At 46.1% G+C, this 22,910-nt stretch overlaps 1 protein-coding gene across 1 annotated transcript in view; it reads right to left on the bottom strand.

Moving 5' to 3' along the window:
- Positions 1 to 290: 290 nt before the first annotated feature.
- The window catches only part of gk (glycerol kinase), a 180,921-nt gene continuing 158,301 nt past the window's right edge, over positions 291 to 22,910 (bottom strand). Inside the window, exon 19 of the mRNA XM_038802252.1 lies at positions 291 to 619. Coding sequence (XP_038658180.1) covers positions 600 to 619 — 20 coding nt within the window. The 3' untranslated portion in view covers positions 291 to 599. The remainder of the gene's footprint in view (positions 620 to 22,910) is intronic.

The raw sequence follows: 22,910 nt of genomic DNA, 5'->3' as shown, positions 1-22,910 counted from the left end.
CCCCTCCAGAGCACAGTCGTGGTGCACTTTCCTTTCTAGGCCACCTACAAGCCCCAAACGGGCTTCTCACTCCTGTTTCATGACGGCAGCGACCAGGTGTGTTTGCCGCCGTCGTGAAATGGCCGCAAACGGCAGGCCCATCCGGGTTGGAGAATTCTTCAGAGCGGGGGGGGGTGAATCGCAGGGGGCGCGAATTTTGTCAGGGGGCCCTCCCGCTATTCTCCCACGCCACGTGGGGTGCGGAGAATCGCGCCCCTGGAATTTAAATATTAGACAGTACATCTGGCAACTCCATTTCGAGTTTCTTTTAATCCCCTTCACTTCATCTGATTTTCCATACAATTCTTATATTGACTTCACAGATGTATTTCTGTATTATGTTCAGAGATTTAAGTACCTGCATTTATATTTTTGTATATTGATAATGCATAAAAAGGCAATTTTATTAATGCTCTTCGTTCAAACATCATGAGGTACACAATCAATAAGAAAATGATGAGGTTCTTTATAAATTGTAGAATTCCCAACATTTCTAGCCAATCTGGAGGCAAAATTTCACAAAGCACCGCACAATATCTTTTTATCCAGTTTTAGTACTTCTAGCAGCCTCCTGAAGTGTCTAGAAAGAAAATAAAACATAGTGAATTACACTATCCACGTTTTTTCATTTACTAGTTGACTGACAAATGTGGTTATTCATCGTTGTGCTCAAGAATATCTAATTCAAGCCATCAAGAGTCTACACAATATGAAACATGCATGCTTTCCCTCTTGGGGCACATCTCTCATACCCAAATCTAGAGAGTTTTTGTGCAGGGTGCCAAGAGCAAATATTTAAAGACCTTCAAGTGCACCTGGGTTATGGTGACAGTATAGTCACCTACATCAATGTTGATTTAGCAGCAGCACATTGGTAAGGTTAAAGTTTCACCTTTCCTCTTAAGGCAACGACTTGCAGAATTCTGAAGCTAAATGGCAGTATTATTGGCCCGAAACACAGGTTTGCCTCGACAAGTCCAATTAACGACCCAGACAGATTATTTAATTAACAGGCTCCATAACATAATAGAACTCCCTGGCTGAGATAATGTTTATTCAGTTTGTTAGAGGATTTATTCCACTTATTTGAGTGAGATGCAGAGTTCTGCAGCAATTGATTAAATGCTCGCTTTGCAAGTCAATCATGAGGAGCTGTAAATCCTGCATACAGGAGCATATGTTCCCATAAGTTATTTGGGTTACATCTTCCAACAGCTGTCATTCAAGCATTTTATTAAAGGGTATTAAATACCTTTTCCTCATTCTAAGACACAAATATTCTGTGTTACAATAAAACTTGTACTGTAGCAAGGGCATCACCTAACAGACAACATTGAACGAATCATGGAAATAAAATTAATTCAGGAATCAAGATACAAAAATATTAAAAGCCCCCACATGGGTATCATACATTACAAACTTGAGCAGAAATGCGATATTTAATAATTCACCTTACGGAATGCAAGACCTAGGGCGGAATTTTCCGTTTGCCAGCAGCCTGGGGGTTTCCAGACGGCGTGGGGCAGTCCCACAATGGGAAACCCATTGACCGGCTGATATAACGGAGAATCCCGCCGGCGGGGTGAGGCAGAAATGTGGCGTGGCGGGGCATCCCTCTCCTTGTTTACTTCGTAAATAGTTGTTGCCAGCATTAGCACAAAGATTCATAGCAAGAGGCCTTTGTAGCACTTCCCTCCAATGCACCTAGTTGATTGCTGCTAAAGGTATAACACATAGCTAATTTCTCCTACTGTGATTTGAATATAGCAATTTGATAATTGCGACATAAAACTGGTAACAATTTGTACTTTCATTAAACTAATGCTAGACATCCTGAACAGCTGTTGATTCAATAAGCTAAGGTGCCATTCATGTGCATGTTATCTTGCATATAATTACTTTTGTCCTAATCAGGTCACTTTTGATTTCATCTTGGGAGTTTTGGGGCCTTCCCAGAAGAAATTAGCGACTTTGTAGCTAAATAACCAACTGGTATTATGCTGATGGAAGGTTCAGGAGAGCCACGTGTAAACATCAGTCAGCCTATCTGATCTGACTGGAGTCATTTTGGGTTAGCACAGGTTTTTCCATACAGTTTTGACTAATCACATGAGGTGCATGGAAAAAAGGTCCTGAATGGAACGTGAACTGGAACCCAGGATTATTTGACTTGCTATTCAATGTTTGTCCACTAATAGAAGCAAGAGCAATTTTTGGGCTTTTGTCTCAAAATTATTTACTGATAATGTATTAAATCTTTGTTGTGGAAATTGTCAGAGCCTCATTATTTTCACCAGATGATGGCTGCCTCTATTGCCTTGAAATTGTGCACCTTATGCTTTTGGAGCGAAGGCACTAGCAAGTAAAATAATTTATGTATATTTACATATTATGTATCCTCAATTATATGCTGTCAAAAAGTGGGCATACTTTCGTCCAAAAGTAAGAAAGTTTAATACTTACTGCATCCTTTCATTTCATCCTTTCCATTTTTACAAATCTGGGATAGTTTTAGTTTAGTCTTTTATGTTTGGTATATACTTTAAGCAAAACTATTCTTAGGACAGAGTCTTTAATATACTGTAAGCTTACTTACACTTAACATTTCACCTATGAATATTTTTATGATATAGCTCAAGTAATAAAGCTCACTAATGTCTGATTTAAAAAGAAAAGACTGCTTCTGATTGGTACATGAACAAGATTACTCAATGGAAATGTAGCAAAAAAAGTTCAGTATGGATTTTCTCCAACTCGTCAGGAATATATCCAGATTGCACCTAGTTATTTAAAACAAGTGAAATCTGCAGTATTGAGAGGCAGATTGTTATAAAGGCACCTTCATATTTTGAATAAAGAGTAAAAATGCCAGACATTTCCCCAATCTCCAACTGTAAATCTGGCAGCAAATGAGTGGAATCTCTGTAGAAATGGCAAAAACAGCAATTAATAGTTGGAGATTGAATAAATCCCAGTTCATAATTTATGCCACAGAATTCGAGGTAAGCTATCCCCAAATCCAATAATATCCATTTCAACAATTGTTCCAATATCTAATTCATTAAAATTTATTTATTACCCGAATTGTGCAATTAAATTCAAGATAACAACTGATTGGTAATAGAGGAGTCTGTTAATCATGGTTAATCTATAGAAGCAAACAGAGAGTTCAATAAGAACATAGGACGGCAAGTAGGACATTTAGCCCTCAAGCCTATTCCACTATTCAATAAGATCATGGCAGATGTGTGACTAAACTCCAAATACCCAATTTGCCAGGTATTCCAAGTATCTTTGGTTAAACAAAATCCTATGAATTCCAGATTTATAATTGACCTACCATCAACAGGTATTTGCAGAAGAGAATTCCGAACATTTCCACCCTTTGTGCGTAGAAGTATTTTCTAATTTTGCTCCTAAAAAAATCTGGCTCTAATTTTTAGGCTAATGTATTCTAACCCTGGACCCTCCAACCAGCTGAAATAACTTTTCTTTCTAACCCATCAGTTGTTCCCTTTAAAATGTTGAAAAATCTAAATTATCCCTAAGCGTTGATAATTTCTTCCCATAATTTTACTTTCGGAGTCCAGTTATCATTCTGTAGAATCTATTCCCTCCAAGACCAATATTTTCTTTCGAAGGAGTGATGGCCAGACTGAACATAGTAGTACCCCAGGTGCAGTCTAAACAGGACTTTGAACAACTGCAGCATAATGTCTACCCGATACATCTAGTGGACAAGAATACAAAAGGGCAGCCTTTTTAATTTTTTTTTTGGTACTTGCTCATGTCAGTTTAAAGGTGTATGTACATGGACCTTTCCAGTTTCGCTGGACTTCTTTTGTTTCTAGCTTTGCACCATTTAGAAATAATCTATCTACTTTTGGTCTAATGTGGATGACTTCACACTTCCTACATTGAAATCTATTTGCCATGTTTTTGATCATTCAATTAATCTATTAATAACTCTCTGTAATTATATGAATACTTTCTCACAATGTCACCTATCTTTAGATCTATCTTTGGACCAACAAATGTGGATGTGTGGTTTTCTAACCCATCATCTAAGGGTTTAATAAATTTGGTCAACAGTTGAGGCCCCAGCACAGATCCTTATGGGCATTACTGGTTACAGTTAATATAGAACATAGAACGGTACAGCACAGAACAGGCCCTTCGGCCCTCAATGTTGTGCTGAGCAATGATCACCCTACTCAAACCCACGTATCCACCCTATACCCGTAACCCAACAACCCCCCCCCAACCTTACTTTTTAGGACACTACGGGCAATTTAGCATGGCCAATCCATCTAACCCGCACATTTTGGACTGTGGGAGGAAACCGGAGCACCCGGAGGAAACTTGCCCATTATCCATGCCTCCCTGTCTTCTGACTAAAGAGTGAAGCTTCAACAATTTAAATAATTAGTCTGAATCATTGTGTGTCACGAGATAAATTTATTCAACTTCTGATTTTTTTTGGTCTGAGCAACAGTTAGCTGCGGTCAATCAGCCAATCCTCAATCCAATCTAGTACTCTACCCCTAATCCCCTGTAATCTAGCCTTCTGGATCAGTCTTTTACGTGGCACCTTATCAAACGCCTTCTGGAAGTTGAGATATACCACAACCACAGATTCCCCATCCACCTTGCTGGTTATGTCCTCAAAGAACTCAAGCAAGTTGTCAAGCCTAACTGACCCCTCGTAGGATCATGTTGACAATGGTGGATTGAGCTTTGTCTTTCCAAATGTCCAGTTATCTGCTCCTTAATGATTGATTACAGCAACTACCCCATCACAGAGGTCAAGCTAACCAGTCTATAGTTTCTTACTTTTTATCTGTTCCCATTTTGAATGGGACATCACATTAGCATGTTTCTAATCCACAAAGACCCTTCCAAACGCCCCGTAATTAATGCATCCACCATCTCCACTGCCACCTCCCATAATATCCTGGGGTGCAGGCCATCAGGTCCCGCAGATTTATCTGCCCTTAATCCCATCAGTTTATTCAATATCGTCTCCCTAGTGATGGTTATTGCACCAAGTTCCTCTTCATTAATTGTAGTTTTTGGAAATTTTTATTATTATCTTCTACCGTGAGGAGAGGTAAAATATTGGTTCAGTGCCTCCACCATCTCTGTGATCCCCATTATTACCTCGCCAGTATCATCCTCTAAAGGGTCAACATTTACTTTAACTATTCTCTTTATGTACTTATGGAAGCTTTTGGTATCAGTGTTTATGTTTTGGCTAGTTTTCTTTCAAAGTTCATCTTAGCTCTTTTGATTTTATTTTTGGTAGCCTTTTGCTGAACCTTAACATTCTCCAAATCCTACAGCTTACCATTAGCTTTTGCAGCATGATATGCCTTAGTTTTTGCCTTTGTGCCTTCCTTGTTTAGCCATAGAATGTTTCTCTCTCAGTTACAATTCTGCTTCCTCTCAGGAATGTACTTTGATTGAGTGGTATTTAATATCTCCCTGAACGTCCACCAATGTTCCTCAACTGTCCGACAGTCAATTATCTGTACCTATTCTACGCTTTACTCAGGCCTGTATAATTACCTCTGCCCAATGCTAAAACTCTAGTATAGCACTCTATCTTCTCTTGCTTAATCTGAATTTGAAATTCTAGCATGCTGTGATCACTCCTTCCAAGAGGATCCTCTAATGACAAAATCTTCTTTGTTACACAATACTAAATTAAAATAGCCTGCTTCCTAGTTCTCTCTATAACCTATTGCTCCAAGAAACAATCCCTCATACACTCTATGAAATCTCCCTCCAGGCTACCCTTGCCAATTTGATTAATCCAGTCAATAGACATATTAAAATCACCCACGATTACAGTTGTGCCCTTCTCACAAGCCCTCATTATTTCTTGGTCTATACTATGCCCCACTTCGGAAGTATTGCACGGAGGCCTGTAAATTACTTGTAAATGCCAAGGAATTTTTTCCTCTTGTTTTTTATTTCCACCCAGATTGATTCAACATTTTGGCCCTTAGTGCCAATATAATTTCTTAATACAGCCTTGATGCCAACTTTCACCAATAAAGCATCTCCATCTCCTGTTCTGTCCTGTCTATCCTTTCGGAATACTGAGTACTCTTGGGCATTTAACTCCCAGCCCCAGTCCTCATGCAACCATGTTTCAGTAATCCCCACCAAATCAAAATGAAATGAAAATGAAAATCATACCCATTTGTCTCTATTTGTGGCATCAACTCATTGAACGTATTCCGAATACCACATGCATTTAAGTTACAAGTTTAAAAAAAAATATATATTCTACTGATTTGTCTTTCCCTTAAGATAATTGATGTGGCATTGGTTTTCCCCTTACCTGATTGATTGTGGTGCCAAGACTAAAAGATTTCTAACTAGCCAGCAACAATGAGATCATCAAGCAAACTAACGAACCAGGTAGCAAAATTCACTTTTCAGGGCAAGAGAGGCTGTTTGTAAGTAACTGCGACCTATAAACCTAGGAAATCCCTGACTTTTCGTGAGGCTTTCCTCCAACAATATTACAGTATAAAAACAGAAGTTAATGTCAGCTGAAGCCTCAAATGTGGTGGCAAGTTTCACATTTCAACTACTCTTTGTGCAAGAAGTTTCTCCCGAGTTTCTTATTCGACTTACTAATGATTATTTGATGTTTATGGCCCGTAGTTTTGGACTGCTCATCAACTGAAAACATTATTGCTTTATAACCCTATCAAACCTATTCATAATTTTAAAGACCTAGTATAGATGACTCCTCCATCTTCTCTTTTCTAGAGAAGAGTTCTTTCTCGTTTCTGAAGAGTCCCAACTTGTTCCCCATTTCCTATACTTATGATTTTAGGTCAGACGTTATCTTGCAAGTTTTCTCTACATTCTCTAATGCCTCAATATCCTTTCTGTAATATAGTGATTAAAACTGTTCACTGAGGTCTCACCAATGTTCCATATAAACCCTCTACTTTTCAATTATATTCCCCTTCAAATAAACCCCAGGGCCTTGCCTTTTTAATTTGTATTGATGCTTTTTAAAAAAAAAGTATTGTTATTGGTTTTGCTGTATGGGACATCACAGCAAGAACGAGATATTTGTGCTGAACGTGATCACGACCCCATCCGAGGTCAGAGCACCTGAGGTGATCGTCTCCCTGGACGCAGAAAAGGCCTTCGACAGTCGAGTGGAAGTACTTTATAGAGGTGCTGGAGAGGTTCGGGCTCGGAAAAGGATTCACCTCGTGGGTGAAACTCGTACAATGCAAGCATATTGACAAACAACACGATCTCAAAGTATTTCCATCTGCACAGGGACACCAGGCAGGGATGCCCGCTGTCGTCGCTGCTGTTCGTCCTAGCAATTGAACAATTAGCAATCGCTCTCAGAACAGCAAAGAACTGGAGGGGGACCCAAAGAGGAGGCAGACAGCATAGAGTTTTGCTCTACGTGGATGACCTGCTCCTCTACATCTTGGACCCACAAAGCAGCACGGAAAGAATCATCACACTCCTGAAAGAGTTTGGTGCCTTCTCAGGCTACAAACTCAACATAAGCAAAAGTGAGATTTTACCGGTGAACCCGCAAGGGGGAGGGGCAGCACTGGTGGGACTGCCGTTCAAACAGGCCCAGCACAAATTCCGCTAGCTGGGGATCCAAATCGTTCTTAACTGGACAGGATCCACAAATGGAACCTGACCAGTCTGACACAGGAAGTCAAAAAGGACCTGCAGAGGTGGAACACACTCCCACTCTCCCTGGCAGGGAGAGTACAGACGATCAAAATGAATGTACTGCCCAGATACCTCTTCCTACTAAGATCCATCCCGATCTATACCCTCAAGGCCTTTTTCAACGTATTGGACAAATTAATCATGGTGTTTGTATGGGGGGGGGGAATTCTAGGATCACAAAGAATGTCCTACATAAAACAAAATCCAGGGGAGGACTAATGCTCCCAAACCTATAATTCTACCACTGGGCAGCGACGGCGGAAAGAGTGATGGGATAGGTCAAGGAGCCAGAGGACTAGTGGGTGCGTGCGGAGGAGGCCTCCTGCGAGGAGACGTCTCTCCGGGCTCTCGCCACAGTGGCACTCCCATCCCCCCCAAGAAACACTCCAGCAGCCCAATGTTGATAGCCACCCTCCAGATGTTGAACCAACTACGCAGCAATTCGGACTGATCGAAATGTCCGACAAAGCCCCCAGCTGTAATAACCAGAAATTCACACCAGCACTCACCGATGCCACCGTCGCAAGGTGGAGACAGAACATAAGAACATAAGAAATAGGAGCAGGAGTAGGCCATCTGGCCCCTCGAGCCTGCTCCGCCATTCAATTAGATCATGGCTGATCTTTTGTGGACTCAGCTCCACTTTCCGGCCCGAACACCATAACCCTTAATCCCTTTATTCTTCAAAAAACTATCTATCTTTACCTTAAAAACATGTAATGAAGGAGCCTCAACTGCTTCACTGGGCAAGGAATTCCATAGATTCACAACCCTTTGGGTGAAGAAGTTCCTCCTAAATTCAGTCCTAAATCTACTTCCCCTTATTTTGAGGCTATGCCCCCTAGTTCTGCTGTCACCCGCCAGTGGAAACAACCTGCCCGCATCTATCCTATCTATTCCCTTCATAATTTTAAATGTTTCTATAAGATCCCCCCTCATCTTTCTAAATTCCAACGATTACAGTCCCAGTCTACTCAACCTCTCCTCATAATCCAACCCCTTCAGCTCTGGGATTAACCTAGTGAATCTCCTCTGTACACCCTCCAGTGCCAGTACGTCCTTTCTCAAGTAAGGAGACCAAAACTGAACACAATACTCCAGGTGTGGCCGCACTAACACCTTATACAGTTGCAACATAACCTCCCTAGTCTTAAACTCCATCCCTCTAGCAATGAAGGACAAAATTCCATTTGCCTTCTTAATCACCTGTTGCACTTGTAAACCAACCTTCTGTGACTCATGCACTAGCACACCTAAGTCTCTCTGAACAGCGGCATGCTTTAATATTTTATCGTTTAAATAATAATCCCGTTTGCTGTTATTCCTACCAAAATGGATAACCTCACATTTGTCAACATTGTATTCCATCTGCCAGACCCGAGCCCATTCACTTAACCTATCCAAATCCCTCTGCAGACTTCCAGTATCCTCTGCACTTTTCGCTTTACCACTCATCTTAGTGTCATCTGCAAACTTGGACACATTGCCCTTGGTCCCCAACTCCAAATCATCAATGTAAATTGTGAACAATTGTGGGCCCAACACGGATCCCTGAGGGACACCACTAGCTACTGATTGCCAACCAGAGAAACACCCATTTATCCCAACTCTTTGCTTTCTATTAATTAACCAATCCTCTATCCATGCTACTACTTTACCCTTAATGCCATGCATCTTTATCTTATGCAGCAACCTTTTGTGTGGCACCTTGTCAAAGGCTTTCTGGAAATCCAGATATACCACATCCATCGGCTCCCCGTTATCTACTGCACTGGTAATGTCCTCAAAAAATTCCACTAAATTAGTTAGGCATGACCTGCCTTTAACGAACCCATGCTGCGTCTGCCCAATGGGACAATTTCTATCCAGATGCCTCGCAATTTCTTCCTTGATGATAGATTCCAGCATCTTCCCTATTACCGAACTTAAACTCACTGGCCTATAATTTCCTGCTTTCTGCCTACCTCCTTTTTTAAACAGTGGCGTCACGTTTGCTAATTTCCAATCCACCGGGACCACCCCAGAGTCTAGTGAATTTCGGTAAATTATCACTAGTGCATCTGCAATTTCCCTAGCCATCTCTTTTAGCACTCTGGGATGCATTCCATCAGGGCCAGGAGACTTGTCTACCTTTAGCCCCATTAGCTTGCCCATCATTCCCTCCTTAGTGATAACAATCCTCTCAAGGTCCTCACCTGTCATAGCCTCATTTCTATCAGTCGCTGGCATGTTATTTGTGTCTTCCACTGTGAAGACCGACCCAAAAAACCTGTTCAGTTCCTCAGCCATTTCCTCATTTCCCATTATTAAAACTCCCTTCTCATCCTCTAAAGGACCAATATTTACCTTAGCCACTCTTTTTTGTCTTATATATTTGTAAAAACTTTTACTGTCTGTTTTTATATTCTGAGCAAGTTTACTCTCATACTCTATCTTACTCTTCTTTATAGCTTTTTTAGTAGCTTTCTGTTGCCCCCTAAAGATTTCCCAGTCCTCTAATCTCCCAGCAATCTTTGCCACTTTATATGCTTTTTCCTTCAATTTGATACTCTCCCTTATTTCCTTAGATATCCACGGTCGATTTTCCCTCTTTCTTCCGTCCTTCCTTTTTGTTGGTATAAACCTTTGCTGAGCACTGTGAAAAATCGCTTGGAAGGTTCTCCACTGTTCCTCAACTGTTCCACCATGAAGTCTTAGCTCCCAGTCTACCTTAGCTAGTTCTTCTCTCATCCCCTTGTAATCTCCTTTGTTTAAACACAAAACACTAGTATTTGATTTTACTTTCTCACCCTCCATCTGTATTTTAAATTCCACCATATTGTGATCGCTCCTTCCGAGAGGATCCCTAACTATGAGATCATGAATCAATCCTGTCTCATTACACAGGACAAGATCTAGGACCGCTTGTTCCCTCGTAGGTTCCATTACATACTGTTCTAGGAAACTATCGCGGATACATTCTATAAACTCCTCCTCACGGTTGCCTTGACCGACCTGGTTAAACCAATCGACATGTAGATTAAAATCCCCCATGATAACTGCTGTACCATTTCTACATGCATCAGTTATTTCTTTGTTTATTGCCTGCCCCACCATATCGTTACTATTTGGTGGCCGATAGACTACTCCTATCAGTGACTTTTTCGCCTTACTATTCCTGATTTCCACCCAAATGGATTCAACCTTATCCTCCATAGCACCGATGTCATCCCTTACTATTGCCCGGATGTCATCCTTAAATAACAGAGCAACACCACCTCCCTTACCATCCACTCTGTCCTTCCGAATAGTTTGATACCCTCGGATATTTAACTCCCAGTCGTGACCATCCTTTAACCATGTTTCAGTAATGGCCACTAAATCATAGTCATTTACGATGATTTGTGCCACCAACTCATTTACTTTATTCCGAATACTACGAGCATTCAGGTAAAGTACACTTATGTTGGTTTTTTTACCTCTGTTTTGAATCTTAACATTTCCAGTTTTATTCCTTTTGTTATTACTGGGCCTATTCACTGTGCTCCCCTCAGTCACTGTACCTTGTACTGTCGCCCTTATAGATTTCTGACTATGTCTTCTCTGCCTTGCACTTTTCCCCTTACTTCCTTTTGTTTCTGTCCCTGTTTTACTACCTTCCAACTTCCAGCATTGGTTCCCATCCCCCTGCCACATTAGTTTAAACCCTCCCCAACAGCTCTAGAAAACACCCCCCCTAGGACATTGGTTCCAGTCCTGCCCAAGTGCAGACCGTCCGGTTTGTACTGGTCCCACCTCCCCCAGAACCGATCCCAGAACAGGGGGACATTGATAGTCAGGGACCTATACACTGACGGTAGGGTCACAACAATGGATGAACTGACACCGAGATTGCAACTAGCTAAATGCAACAAACTCAGATACCTGCAGCTTAAAAACGTCCTACGGAAGGAGACAAGGACATGCCAGCGACCACCACGACAGACACTATTAGAAAAGCTACTGGACGCAGACATTCTAGACAGAGGGAACTGTAGTGACATGTATGAACGACTGCTAGAGGGGGCCGATACCGGACTTCCGGTGGCTGTGATAGAGTAGGAAGCCACACATTTGGGAGCTCCCGTTTTAAAGAGACTTGTCGGCTCTTTTGAGAGCCCAAAACGTAAATTTTTCGACGTCTCCCGGTGGGGGAAGGTGTGCTGAATGACTTTCCCCGCAGTTTATGCCTCGAACTCGGAGTGGAAAGGGGGAAAAAATGGCAGCAGATCCTCAGAAAAGACGGGGGAAGGAATCCAAGATGGCCACCGGAGGAGCCCCAGAGGAGTGGAGGCTGTGGGCCCAGGAGCAACAAGCTGATCTCCTGCGCTGCTTTAAAGAATTCAAGGTTGAGGTACTGAGCTCTCCGCAGGAAACGAACAGAAGGCTGTCAGAGATTCAGTTCACCCAGGGTGCTGCCATCAAGGAGTTGCAGACGTAGGCCACTGAACGTGAGGAGGAGGCCGTGGTCCTCGTGAGTAAGGTGGAGGGGCACGAGGCACTCCACAAGAAGTGGCAGGAACGCTTCGAGGAGCTTGATCACCGCATGAGGCGGAGAAACCTGCGGATCTTAGGCCTTGCGGAGGGGCGAGAGGCGTCGGACCTGACAGCCTACGTGGCTATAATGCTGAACTCGCTAGTGGGGGCCGGGTCTTTCCATCTGCCCTTGGAGCTGGAGGGAGCGCACAGGGTGCTGGCCAGGAGGCCTAAGGAAGATGAACCCCCGCGTGCGGTGCTAGCGAAGTTCCACTGGTTCAGTGATCGGGAGTGCGTGCTGCGCTGGGCCAAGAAGGTGAAGAGCAGCAAGTGGGAGAATGGGGTAGTACGGATCTACCAGGATTGGAGTGCGGAGGTGGCTAAGCGGCGGTCCGGATTTAATCGGACGAAAGAGGTGCTTTACAGAAAAAAGATTAAGTTCGGAATGTTGCAGCCCGCGCGCCTGTGGGTAACTTATTCGGACCGGCACCATTATTTCGATTCCCCGGAGGAGGCGTGGGCCTTCGTGCGAACGGAGAAACTGGACTTGAACTAGGGGTTGGGGGTTGCGAGGTCGGCTGTAATATATTAGTGCTGGACTCTGCTGTTGCTGTGTTCTCTTTTTCTTTTGTTTATCTCTTCTTGTTTTAGTACTTTTGCAATTTTGGATATGGTTATTTACGGGGGTGTTGTTCTGCTATGTTTTTCGTTTTTATGCTGTGGGGCATTGTTTGGGTTGTGTATCTTGCGGGGAAGGTCAGTGGGGTTTGTTGTATTCTATGTTGGATTGGGGGTATGGAGTGGGGCTGATATTTGGGAGCTGCGTCAGAAGGGTGTGGTGGGGCAGTGCGAAAACGCGGGCTTTCTTCTGGTTTCCCGCGCTGCGGGGCTGGGGGGTGGAGGCGTGATGGTGGAGGCGGGGCCTTAATTGGTTCTTCCCCGCGCTTGAGCGGTGCCTGGAGGAGGGATAGATTGGGGGATGATCCCACTTCGGGAGGGGTCGGGCTATTGGCGGGAGTTTCCGGGGTCAGCAGAAGTTAGCTGACCCACGGAAGTACAATGGAGGACGGTTCGCGGCTGGGAGGGTTCCTAGCCTGGGGGGGAAGGGAGGGGGGAAAAAGGGGAATACCGGGTTGCTGCTGGCAGGGTCCGGAAGGAGCTGGTGGGGGCCGGGGGGAAGAGAGGTGAGGTGTTGTCGCTGTGGGGACTGGGTCGGGAAGGGGGTGCTGGCCTGGGGCGGGCAGTCGACGGGCTATGGCTAGTCGACGGGGGAGGGGGGCGGGGCGCCCTCTGATCCGGTTGGTCACTTGGAATGCGAGAGGGTTGAATGGGCCGGTGAAGCGGTCGAGGGTACTGGCTCACCTGAAGGGGCTAAAGGCAGATGTGGCAATGCTTCAGGAGACCCACCTGAAGGTGGCGGACCAGGTCCGTCTGAGGAAGGGGTGGGTGGGGCAGGTTTTCCACTCTGGGTTGGATGTGAAGAACCGGGGAGTGCCGATTCTGGTGGGGAAAAATGTGTTGTTTGAGGCATCGGAGGTGGTGGCGGATAAGGGGGGTAGGTATGTTATGGTTAGGGGCAGGCTACAAGGAGAGAAGGTGGTACTGGTCAGTGTGTATGCCCCAAATTGGGACGATGCGGGCTTTATGAGGCGTATGTTGGGACGGATCCCGGATCTGGAGGCGGGAGGTCTGATCATAGGGGGGGACTTCAATACGGTGTTGGATCCTTCACTGGATCGGTCCAGTTCTAGGAAGGGTAGGAGGCCGGCGGCGGCCAAGGTACTGAGAGAGTTTACGGACCAGATGGGTGAGGTGGATCCATGGAGGTTTGTGAGGCCGAGGGCATGGGAGTACTCTTTCTTCTCCCACGTACATAGGGTCTACTCTCGGATAGATTTCTTCGTGGTGAGTAGGGGACTGATTCCGAGAGTGGAGGAGGCCGAGTATTCGGCCATTGCAATCTCCGACCACGCTCCGCATTGGATAGAGTTGGAGATGGGGGAGGTGCGTGACCAACGTCCGTTGTGGCGGTTGGTTGTAGGGTTGTTGGCGGAGGAGGAGGTGTGTAGGACGGTCCGGGCAAGTATTGAGGGGTACCTCGAGGTGAACGATACGGGGGAGGCTCAGGTGAGGATGGTCTGGGAAGCCCTGAAGGCAGTGATTTGTGCGGAGCTGATATCCATCCGGGCACATAGGGAGAGGAGTGAGAGGATAGACTGGTGGGAAAGATGCTGGAGGTAGACAGGGGGTACGCAGAGGCACCAGAGGAGGGACTATTGGGGGAGAGGCGCAGCCTGCAGGCTAAATTTGGTTTGCTGACCACTAGAAAGGTGGAGGTACAGTGGAGGAAGGCACAAGGGGAAGTGTACGAACATGGTGAAAAGATGAGTAGGATGCTGGCTCACCAGCTCCGCAAGCGGGATGCGACTAAGGAAATTGCTGGAGTGAGAGACAAGAGTGGGAGTGTGGTGCGGAAGGGGGTAGAGGTGAATGAGGTCTTCAAGGACTTTTACGGGGAACTGCACCGGTCGGAGCCAACGGGGGAGAGGAGGGGAATGGAGAGGTTCCTCGACGGGCTTTCTTTCCCGAAGGTGCAGGAGGAGCAGGTGGAGGGGTTGGGTGCGCCGATTGAGCTGGAGGAGCTAGTTAAGGGGATCGGGCAGATGCAGTCAGGGAAGGCACCGGGGCCAGATGGGTTCCCGGTGGAATTTTATAAAAAGTTTGTGGACCTAGTGGGCCCCTTGCTGGTGCGGACACTCAACGAAGTGTGGGAGGGGGGGACTTTGCCCCCGACGATGTCACGGGCGCTGATCTCGTTAATTTTAAAGAAGGACAAGGACCCCCAGCAATGTGGTTCATACAGGCCCATATCTCTCCTCAACGTGGATGCTAAGGTGCTGGCAAAAATCCTGGCCACCAGGATAGAGGACTGTGTGCCAGGGGTTGTGCATGAGGACCAGACAGGCTTTGTGAAGGGAAGGCAGTTGAACACGAATGTGCGGAGATTGTTGAATGTCATCATGATGCCGGCGATTGAGGGGGAGGCAGAGATAGTAGTGGCGCTGGATGCGGAGAAGGCCTTCGATAGAGTGGAGTGGGGGTACCTATGGGAGGTGTTGGGGAGGTTTGGATTTGGTGAAGGATTTATTAGATGGGTAAGGCTGCTATATGAGGCCCCGATGACGTGCGTGGCCACGAATAGGAGGAGGTCGGAGTACTTCCGGCTTTACCGAGGGACCAGGCAGGGTTGCCCCCTGTCCCCCTTGTTGTTTGCACTGGCAATCGAACCGCTGGCGATGGCGTTGAGGGATTCAGAGAGGTGGAGAGGCTTGGTGCGAGGTGGAGAGGAACATAGGGTGTCGTTGTATGCCGATGACCTGTTACTGTATGTGGCGGACCCGGTGGGAGGGATGCCAGGAGTGATGGGGTTACTAGCCGAGTTTGGGACCTTTTCAGGTTATAAATTAAATTTAGGCAAGAGCGAGGTGTTTGTGGTGCACCCTGGAGACCAGTAGGAAGGAATTGGTAGGCTCCTGCTTAGGCGGGTAGGGGAGAGCTTCAGGTACCTGGGGGTGCAGGTGGCCAGGGACTGGGGGACTCTTCACAAGCATAACTTCACCAGACTTGTAGATCAGATGGAGGAGGAGTTCAAGAGGTGGGACATGCTGCCATTGTCGTTGGCGGGGAGGGTACAGTCCGTCAAAATGACGGTGCTTCCGAGGTTCTTGTTCCTCTTTCAGTGCCTGCCCATCTTTATCCCCAGGGCCTTCTTTAGGAGAGTGACTAGCAGTATCTTGAGCTTTGTGTGGGCACATGGGACTCCGAGAGTGAAGAGGGTGTTCCTGGAGCGAGGAAGGGATAGAGGCGGGCTAGCGCTGCCCAACCTTCTGGGGTACTATTGGGCAGCCAATGTGTCAATGGTGCGTAAATGGGTGATGCAGGGGGGAGGGGCGGCGTGGAAAAGAATGGAAATGGCGTCATGCAGAGGTACCAGCCTAGGTGCCATGGTAACGGCGCCGTTGCCGCTCCCCCCTAAGAGGTTTACCACGAGCCCGGTGGTGGCGACGACCCTAAGAATCTGGGGACAATGGAGACGGCATCGGGGGGAAACAGGGGGCTCGATGGAGGCTCCACTGGGTGGCAACCATCGGTTCATCCCGGGGAACAAGGATGGGGGATTTAGGGGGTGGCAAAGGGCGGGCATCAGCAAACTGAGGAACCTGTTCATTGGCGGGAGGTTCGCCGGCCTGGGGGAACTGGAAGATAAATATGTGCTTCCCCAAGGGAACACGTTCAGATACCTGCAGGTAAAGGCGTTTGCTAGGCGACAGGTAGAGGGATTCCCTTTGCTGCCCTCGCAGGGGACGATGGACAGAGTGCTTTCGGGGGTGTGGGTCGGAGAGGGGAAGGTGTCTGACATGTATAAGGTAATGCAGGAGATGGAAGAGTTGTCAGTGGAGGAGCTGAAGGCTAAATGGGAGGAGGAACTCGGGGAGCAGATAGAGGACGGGACTTGGGAGGATGCCTTGGAGAGAGTCAACTCTTCCTCCTCATGTGCGAGGCTTAGTCTCATCCAATTTAAGGTGCTGCACCGGGCCCATATGTCCTGGACCAGGATGAGTAGGTTCTTTGGGGGTGAGGACAGGTGCACCAGATGTTCGGGGAGTCCAGCAAACCACGCCCATATGTTCTGGGTATGCCCAGCACTGGAAGAATTTTGGAAAGGGGTGGCAGGGACGGTGTCGAGGGTGGTTGGATCAAGGGTCAAACCAGGGTGTGGACTCGCGATCTTTGGAGTTGCGGTACAGCCGGGAGTGCAGGAGGCGAAAGAGGCCTGTGTCCTGGCCTTTGCGTCCCTAGTAGCTCGGCGGAGGATCTTGCTGCAGTGGAAGGATGCGAGGTCCCCAAGTGTGGAGACCTGGATCAGTGACATGGCGGGATTTATAAAATTGGAAAGGGTCAAATTTTCCCTGAGAGGATCAATACAAGGGTTCTATAAACGATGGCAGCCTTCTCTGGACTTCCTGGCTCAAAGATAGGTATCTTGGTCAATAGCAGCAGCAACCCGGGGGGGGGGGGGGGGGGGGGGGGGGGGGGTTCATTATTGTAGTGTCTATTCTGTAACTTTACAATGTGTTAATCTGTGTTGTTGTTAAAATGCTGTGTTGTTCATGGAGGTGGGGCGAATGTTTATGATTGTTAATATTATTTTTATTTTTGGTATTTTTCTAAGGTGAGTCATTGTTGTATAAAATCAACATTTTTTCAATAAAAATTATTGCAAAAAAAAAGAGAGGGCCGATACTGAACTGGACACGACAAGGAGGAAATGGAAGGAAGACTTGGGGTTCAAAATAGGATGGCGATTCTGGAGCAAAGCACTGCTCTACCTCCACATGCGCGAGGCTCAACCTAACGCAGCTAAAAGTGGTACATAGAGCCCACTTGACTAGAACCTGAATGAGCAGGTTCTTCCCAGAGGTGGAGGATAGATGTGAACAGTGTCAAGGAGGCCCGGCCAACCACGCCCACATGTTCTGGTCTTGCCCAAGAATTGCTGGGTACTCGACAGCCTTCTTTGAGGCAATGTCCAAAGTGGTGGGGATGAGGGTGGAGCCATGCGGACTTCGGGGTATCAGATAGTGGCGGACTTCGGGGTATCAGACAGCCAGATTTCTTCATGGAGAGGAGGGCAGACGCCCTTGCCTTTGCCTCCCTGATCGCCCGCAGTAGAATCCTGCTCGGTTGGCGATCAGCAGCACCACCTAAAGCTGCAGACTGGCTGTCCGACCTTTCAGAATTTCTCCAAATGGAGAAGATCAAATTCACCATCTGTGGGTTGGAAGAGGGCGTCCACAAAACATGGGAGCCATTCACCTGATTGTTCCGAGACCTGGGCCCGGTATCTAAGGAAGGATGTGCAGGACTTGGAAAGGAGGTTCATAAGAATGATCCCTAGAATGAAGAACATGTCATATGAGGAACGGTTGAGAAGTCTGGGTCTGTTCTCGTTAGAGTTTAGAAGGATGAGGGGGGATCTTATTGAAACTTACAGGATACTGCGAGGCCTGGAGAGAGTGGATGTGGAGAGGATGTTTCCACTTGTAGGAAAAACTAGAACCAGAGGACACCATCTCAGACTAAAGGGATGATCCTTTAAAACTGAGATGAGGAAGAATTTCTTCAGCCAGAGGGTGGTGAACCTGTGGAACTATTTACCACAGAAGGCTGTGGAGGCCAAATCATTGCGTGCCTTTAAGACAGAGTTAGATAGGTTCTTGATCAATAAGGGGATCAGGGGTTATGGGGAGAAGGCAGAAGAATGAGGGTGAGAATATATCAGCCATGATTGAATGGCGGAGCAGACTCGATGGGCTGAGTGGCCTAATTCTGCTCCTATGTCTTATGGTCTTATGTTTGTGGCCAACACATAAATAAATAAATTACCAGTAGCCAGGGGAAATAGCCAGGACAAGACAGAAAGAGGAAAGCGAGGGAGGAACAAGGAGTGGGGAGGGGGAGGTTTTGGGGGGGGGGGGGGGGGGGGGGGAGCAAGGTGAGGTAGCAAAATATAGTGGAAAAAATAGAGAGCAGTAGAGAAAAAGGGGGGGGGGGGGGGTGGGATGGGAGAAAGGGAGGGTTGTATGCTGAGCCAGATGGCGACAGACTGTAAATAGAGAAACCCAAGAATGAACCTTTGTGACTGTACACTAAATGAAAATGAGCGGCAATGTATATAATTTTGAAAATGCCAATAAAGAGATTTTTTTAAAAAGAACGAGACAGAGTGGGTATTTGAGGCAGAAAGAAAAGAAAAATTAGGAATGTAAACTGGTATGTAGACAAAGGTAACGTGTGCACCCCAGTGATCGTTTGCCACAACCATGCTGTATTAACTTAGTACATGTTGCCTCCTGGTATTAAAACATACCAGGCACGTGTTTGGTGCTGCCTGGGTGTACATTGTTGATGCTGTTGTGATTACACCCATGTTTTTCCTTGTCTTTGATCCCTCCCTTGTTCCACTGCCTTGCCTTGCCTCCCTGTATCCTGGTTGGTGTCCCTCTCCACTCCCTTTCTCCAGCCCCACATACCAACCCCCCACCCCCCCCCCCAACTCTATTCTTCCTCCGTTGTTCTTTTTTTGTCACGGCCTTCCTTTTTCCTTCCCTAATTGGTTGCTGGTCACAAAGAGGTCTCCTTCCTCCAATCCGCAAATGGAATATTTTATCCTTTCCAATTTAAGGAATTCCGCTAAGTAGGACAGCCAGTGGCCTCGGGTGGTGCTGATCTCCAGCCGAGCCGGAATTTCCAGTGGAGCAAAGGCTAGGGCATCTGCCCATCTCCCCGTAGAGAGTTTTAGCTGTTCTGATACCCCGAAGACTGCCACTAGCAGGCATTGCTCCATGCTCACCTGCACACCTTTAACATGGCCTCAGAAACGGTGGTCCAATAACCGACAAGTCTGGAACATGACCAGAACATGAGAGTTTGATTGGCTGGACCCTCTGGCACCATTCACATTTGTCCTCCACCTCAAGGAACAGCCCGCTCATACATGTCTTGGTCAAGTGTGCCCTGTGTACTACCTTTACCTACATTAGGCTAAGGTGGAGTTTGCCCAATGCAGCGCTTTGATCTAGAGTCCCCCCCCCCCCTATCCCCATGCCTAGCTTATCTTCCCACTTCTAAGAACAAAGAACAATTTGGCACGGGAACAGGCCCTTCGGTCTACCAAGGCTGTACCGGTTATACCGCCCTTGGCCAAAACCCTCAGCACGTCCTAGTCCGCAAACCTCTATACCCATCCTATCCATGTATTTATTGAGATTCCTTTGAACGCCATTAATGTATCTGCTTCCACAACCTTCCCTGACAACACATTCCAGGCACTCACCACCCTCTGTAAAAAAAAAAACCTGCGTCGCACATCACCTCTAAAGTTTGCCCCAGGGACCTTGAACCTATGTCCCTGGTGACTGACCACTCTACCCTGGGAAAGAGTGCCTGCCCAGCCACTCTACCCTGGGAAAGAGTGCCTGCCCAGCCACTCTACCCTGGGAAAGAGTGCCTGCCCAGCCACTCTACCCTGGGAAAGAGTGCCTGCCCAGCCACTCTACCCTGGGAAAGAGTGCCTGCCCAGCCACTCTACCCTGGGAAAGAGTGCCTGCCCAGCCACTCTACCCTGGGAAAGAGTGCCTGCCCAGCCACTCTACCCTGGGAAAGAGTGCCTGCCCAGCCACTCTACCCTGGGAAAGAGTGCCTGCCCAGCCACTCTACCCTGGGAAAGAGTGCCTGCCCAGCCACTCTACCCTGGGAAAGAGTGCCTGCCCAGCCACTCTATCCATGCCCCTCATAATCTTGTAGGCCTCTATCAGGTCATCCCTTAACCTCCGTCGTTCAAATGAAAACAGTCAGAGTCTATTCAACCTTCTACATAGCTAACACCCTCCAGACCAGACAACATCCTGGTAAACCTCCTCTGAACCCTCTCCTTCTGGTAGTGTAGCGATTAGAATTGTGCGCAATATTCCAAGTGCGGCCATACGAAGGTTCTATCCAACGTGTAATTGAAAATACGGAAAAATGTGTCATTTGAAACATGGAAGTTTGGCAATATCTGGTCTGAGAGAAACATGAGAAGATACAGAGAAAGATCCCACAAAAGGTTAATAGCAGCTGCAAAGAGCAGGATTATAAAATGCAGATTATTTCTCACAAGCAGGTTTAGCAAACACACAGGATTCATATATTAAGCTAAAACAATGGCTCACACCTTCATTGAATGTAACTATCTTAGGAAACATCTGGAAAAGCATGGATTAGAGTTTCAATTGAATTAAGTGACGAATGTTTAAAACAGGCAGGTCTTTCAAGTCATAACCAAGTGAAATTTTAGCATACAGTTAAAAGCAATTGAAATTAACTCTCTTAGTAAACAGCTGGAAAGGATGGATGATGTTCAGTTGAATTTGGTGTCAATTCTAAGTGTGAAATTCTGCTAACATCAAGTAAATTAAAGAAAATTGGAGACAACCTGTCTATGAGAAACATAATTTAAAGTCAAAATCAAAGGCAAAGTTATGAGCTGGGGACAATTGGAAAATTAAATTATTCAAATGACAGAAATTAAAAGTAACACCTCTTGAAACCAAAGCATTTTTTGAATATCACAAAGGAACTTTGAACATCACAAAGGAACTTTGAACATCACAAAGGACAATGTAATCAGATCATGCCCCAAATGAATACTTAGTTGTATTAAAATGTTTAGATCAAAGATACTTTTTAACAATCAAAGGTAATAAAAACTTAATAATTGTTAGAAAGAGAATATAAACCTAGGGAGCAGAACCAGAAGGGAAGGGGAGGACAGAACTCAGAGAGGAGAGGAGAGAAGCATATTCAGCTCTCACAGCTCGGTCATGGGAAAGACAAGACAAGCAGCCGAGCTTAAACAGCTATACATCTAAGGAAGACTAGAATTTAAACAGGAGTCAGAGTCAGCTGAGAGCTAGCTAGCAGAGCCAGCTTTTATAGCTCAGTACATGGGATTGACAAGACATAGCAACGGAGCTAACCAGTGAATACATCTCAAGAAGACCAGACTTTAAAGAAGGTTGATTGTCAAGGTGGGCCTGAAGGTCCTTTCAACCAACCAGCAGGATCCAGAAGCAAGATATTTTTACCTTTCTGTAAAGAAAGTGTTTGCAGCTTTTAAAAGAAAAAATATAACAATAAAATAACTTAACTTAACCTGAAAAAGTGGTTATTCCTAAAGTCTACTTTACTTACTTAGCAATGCAGGACCCAGGACATTGATGCTACTAAGTGGTAAGAAGATAAAATCTTCGGTGAAGGTATGGGTTATACCGGGGTATAACTTGAAAATATAGTTTGACCTGAATAGCACCCACTGAAGCCTGCATCGGAGTCAGGGAGTGAGAATCCCTGTTCACCATTTAAAATGTCGGCCCTTTTTGGTATAGGGGGAATTCTAAGAACAGTGATGAGTTTTCAAAATCAAACGGTAACATGGCTTGCCAGTTTTTCTACTCGATGTCCCGCCCACTGAAGACAAGCATTCCATATGCTTTCTTGACTATCATGTCCACTTGTATCGCCATTTTCATAGATCTGTGGACCTGCACGCCCAGATCTCTCCGACTTTCTATATTCCGAAGAGTTTTGCCATTTACTGTATATTTCCCTACCAAAATGCATGACCTCACATTTGTCTGGATTAAACACCAATTGCAATTTCTCTGTCCAAGTCTTCAACCTATGTCCTGCTGCGTCCTCTGACAATCCTCAACGCTACCTGCCACTCCACTAACCTTGATGCCATCCGCAAACTTACAGTGCAGCTACATTTTCCTCCAAATCATTGATGTATACTACAAACAACAGAGGCTCCAGCATTGATCCCTGTGGAATACCACTAGTCACAACCTTCCATTCAGAAAAACACACTTCTACTGCTATCCTCTCCAGTGTCTCGTCCCGTGATGCCCATACCTCTGCCAATAGTCGTCCGTACTAGGCGGCGCAGCTACCGTCCCTAATTCGCCTGCAGTCAGAAGCCTTTCCAATAGGGGTGTCCTGGTAAGGGGGAGAACATTGCTTCTCCTTACAGAGGCAGT

Source organism: Scyliorhinus canicula, chromosome 7 (genome assembly GCF_902713615.1).
Source record: "Scyliorhinus canicula chromosome 7, sScyCan1.1, whole genome shotgun sequence".
NCBI classification, from domain to species: domain Eukaryota; kingdom Metazoa; phylum Chordata; class Chondrichthyes; order Carcharhiniformes; family Scyliorhinidae; genus Scyliorhinus; species Scyliorhinus canicula.
This window is presented reverse-complemented; position numbering and strand designations above follow the sequence as displayed.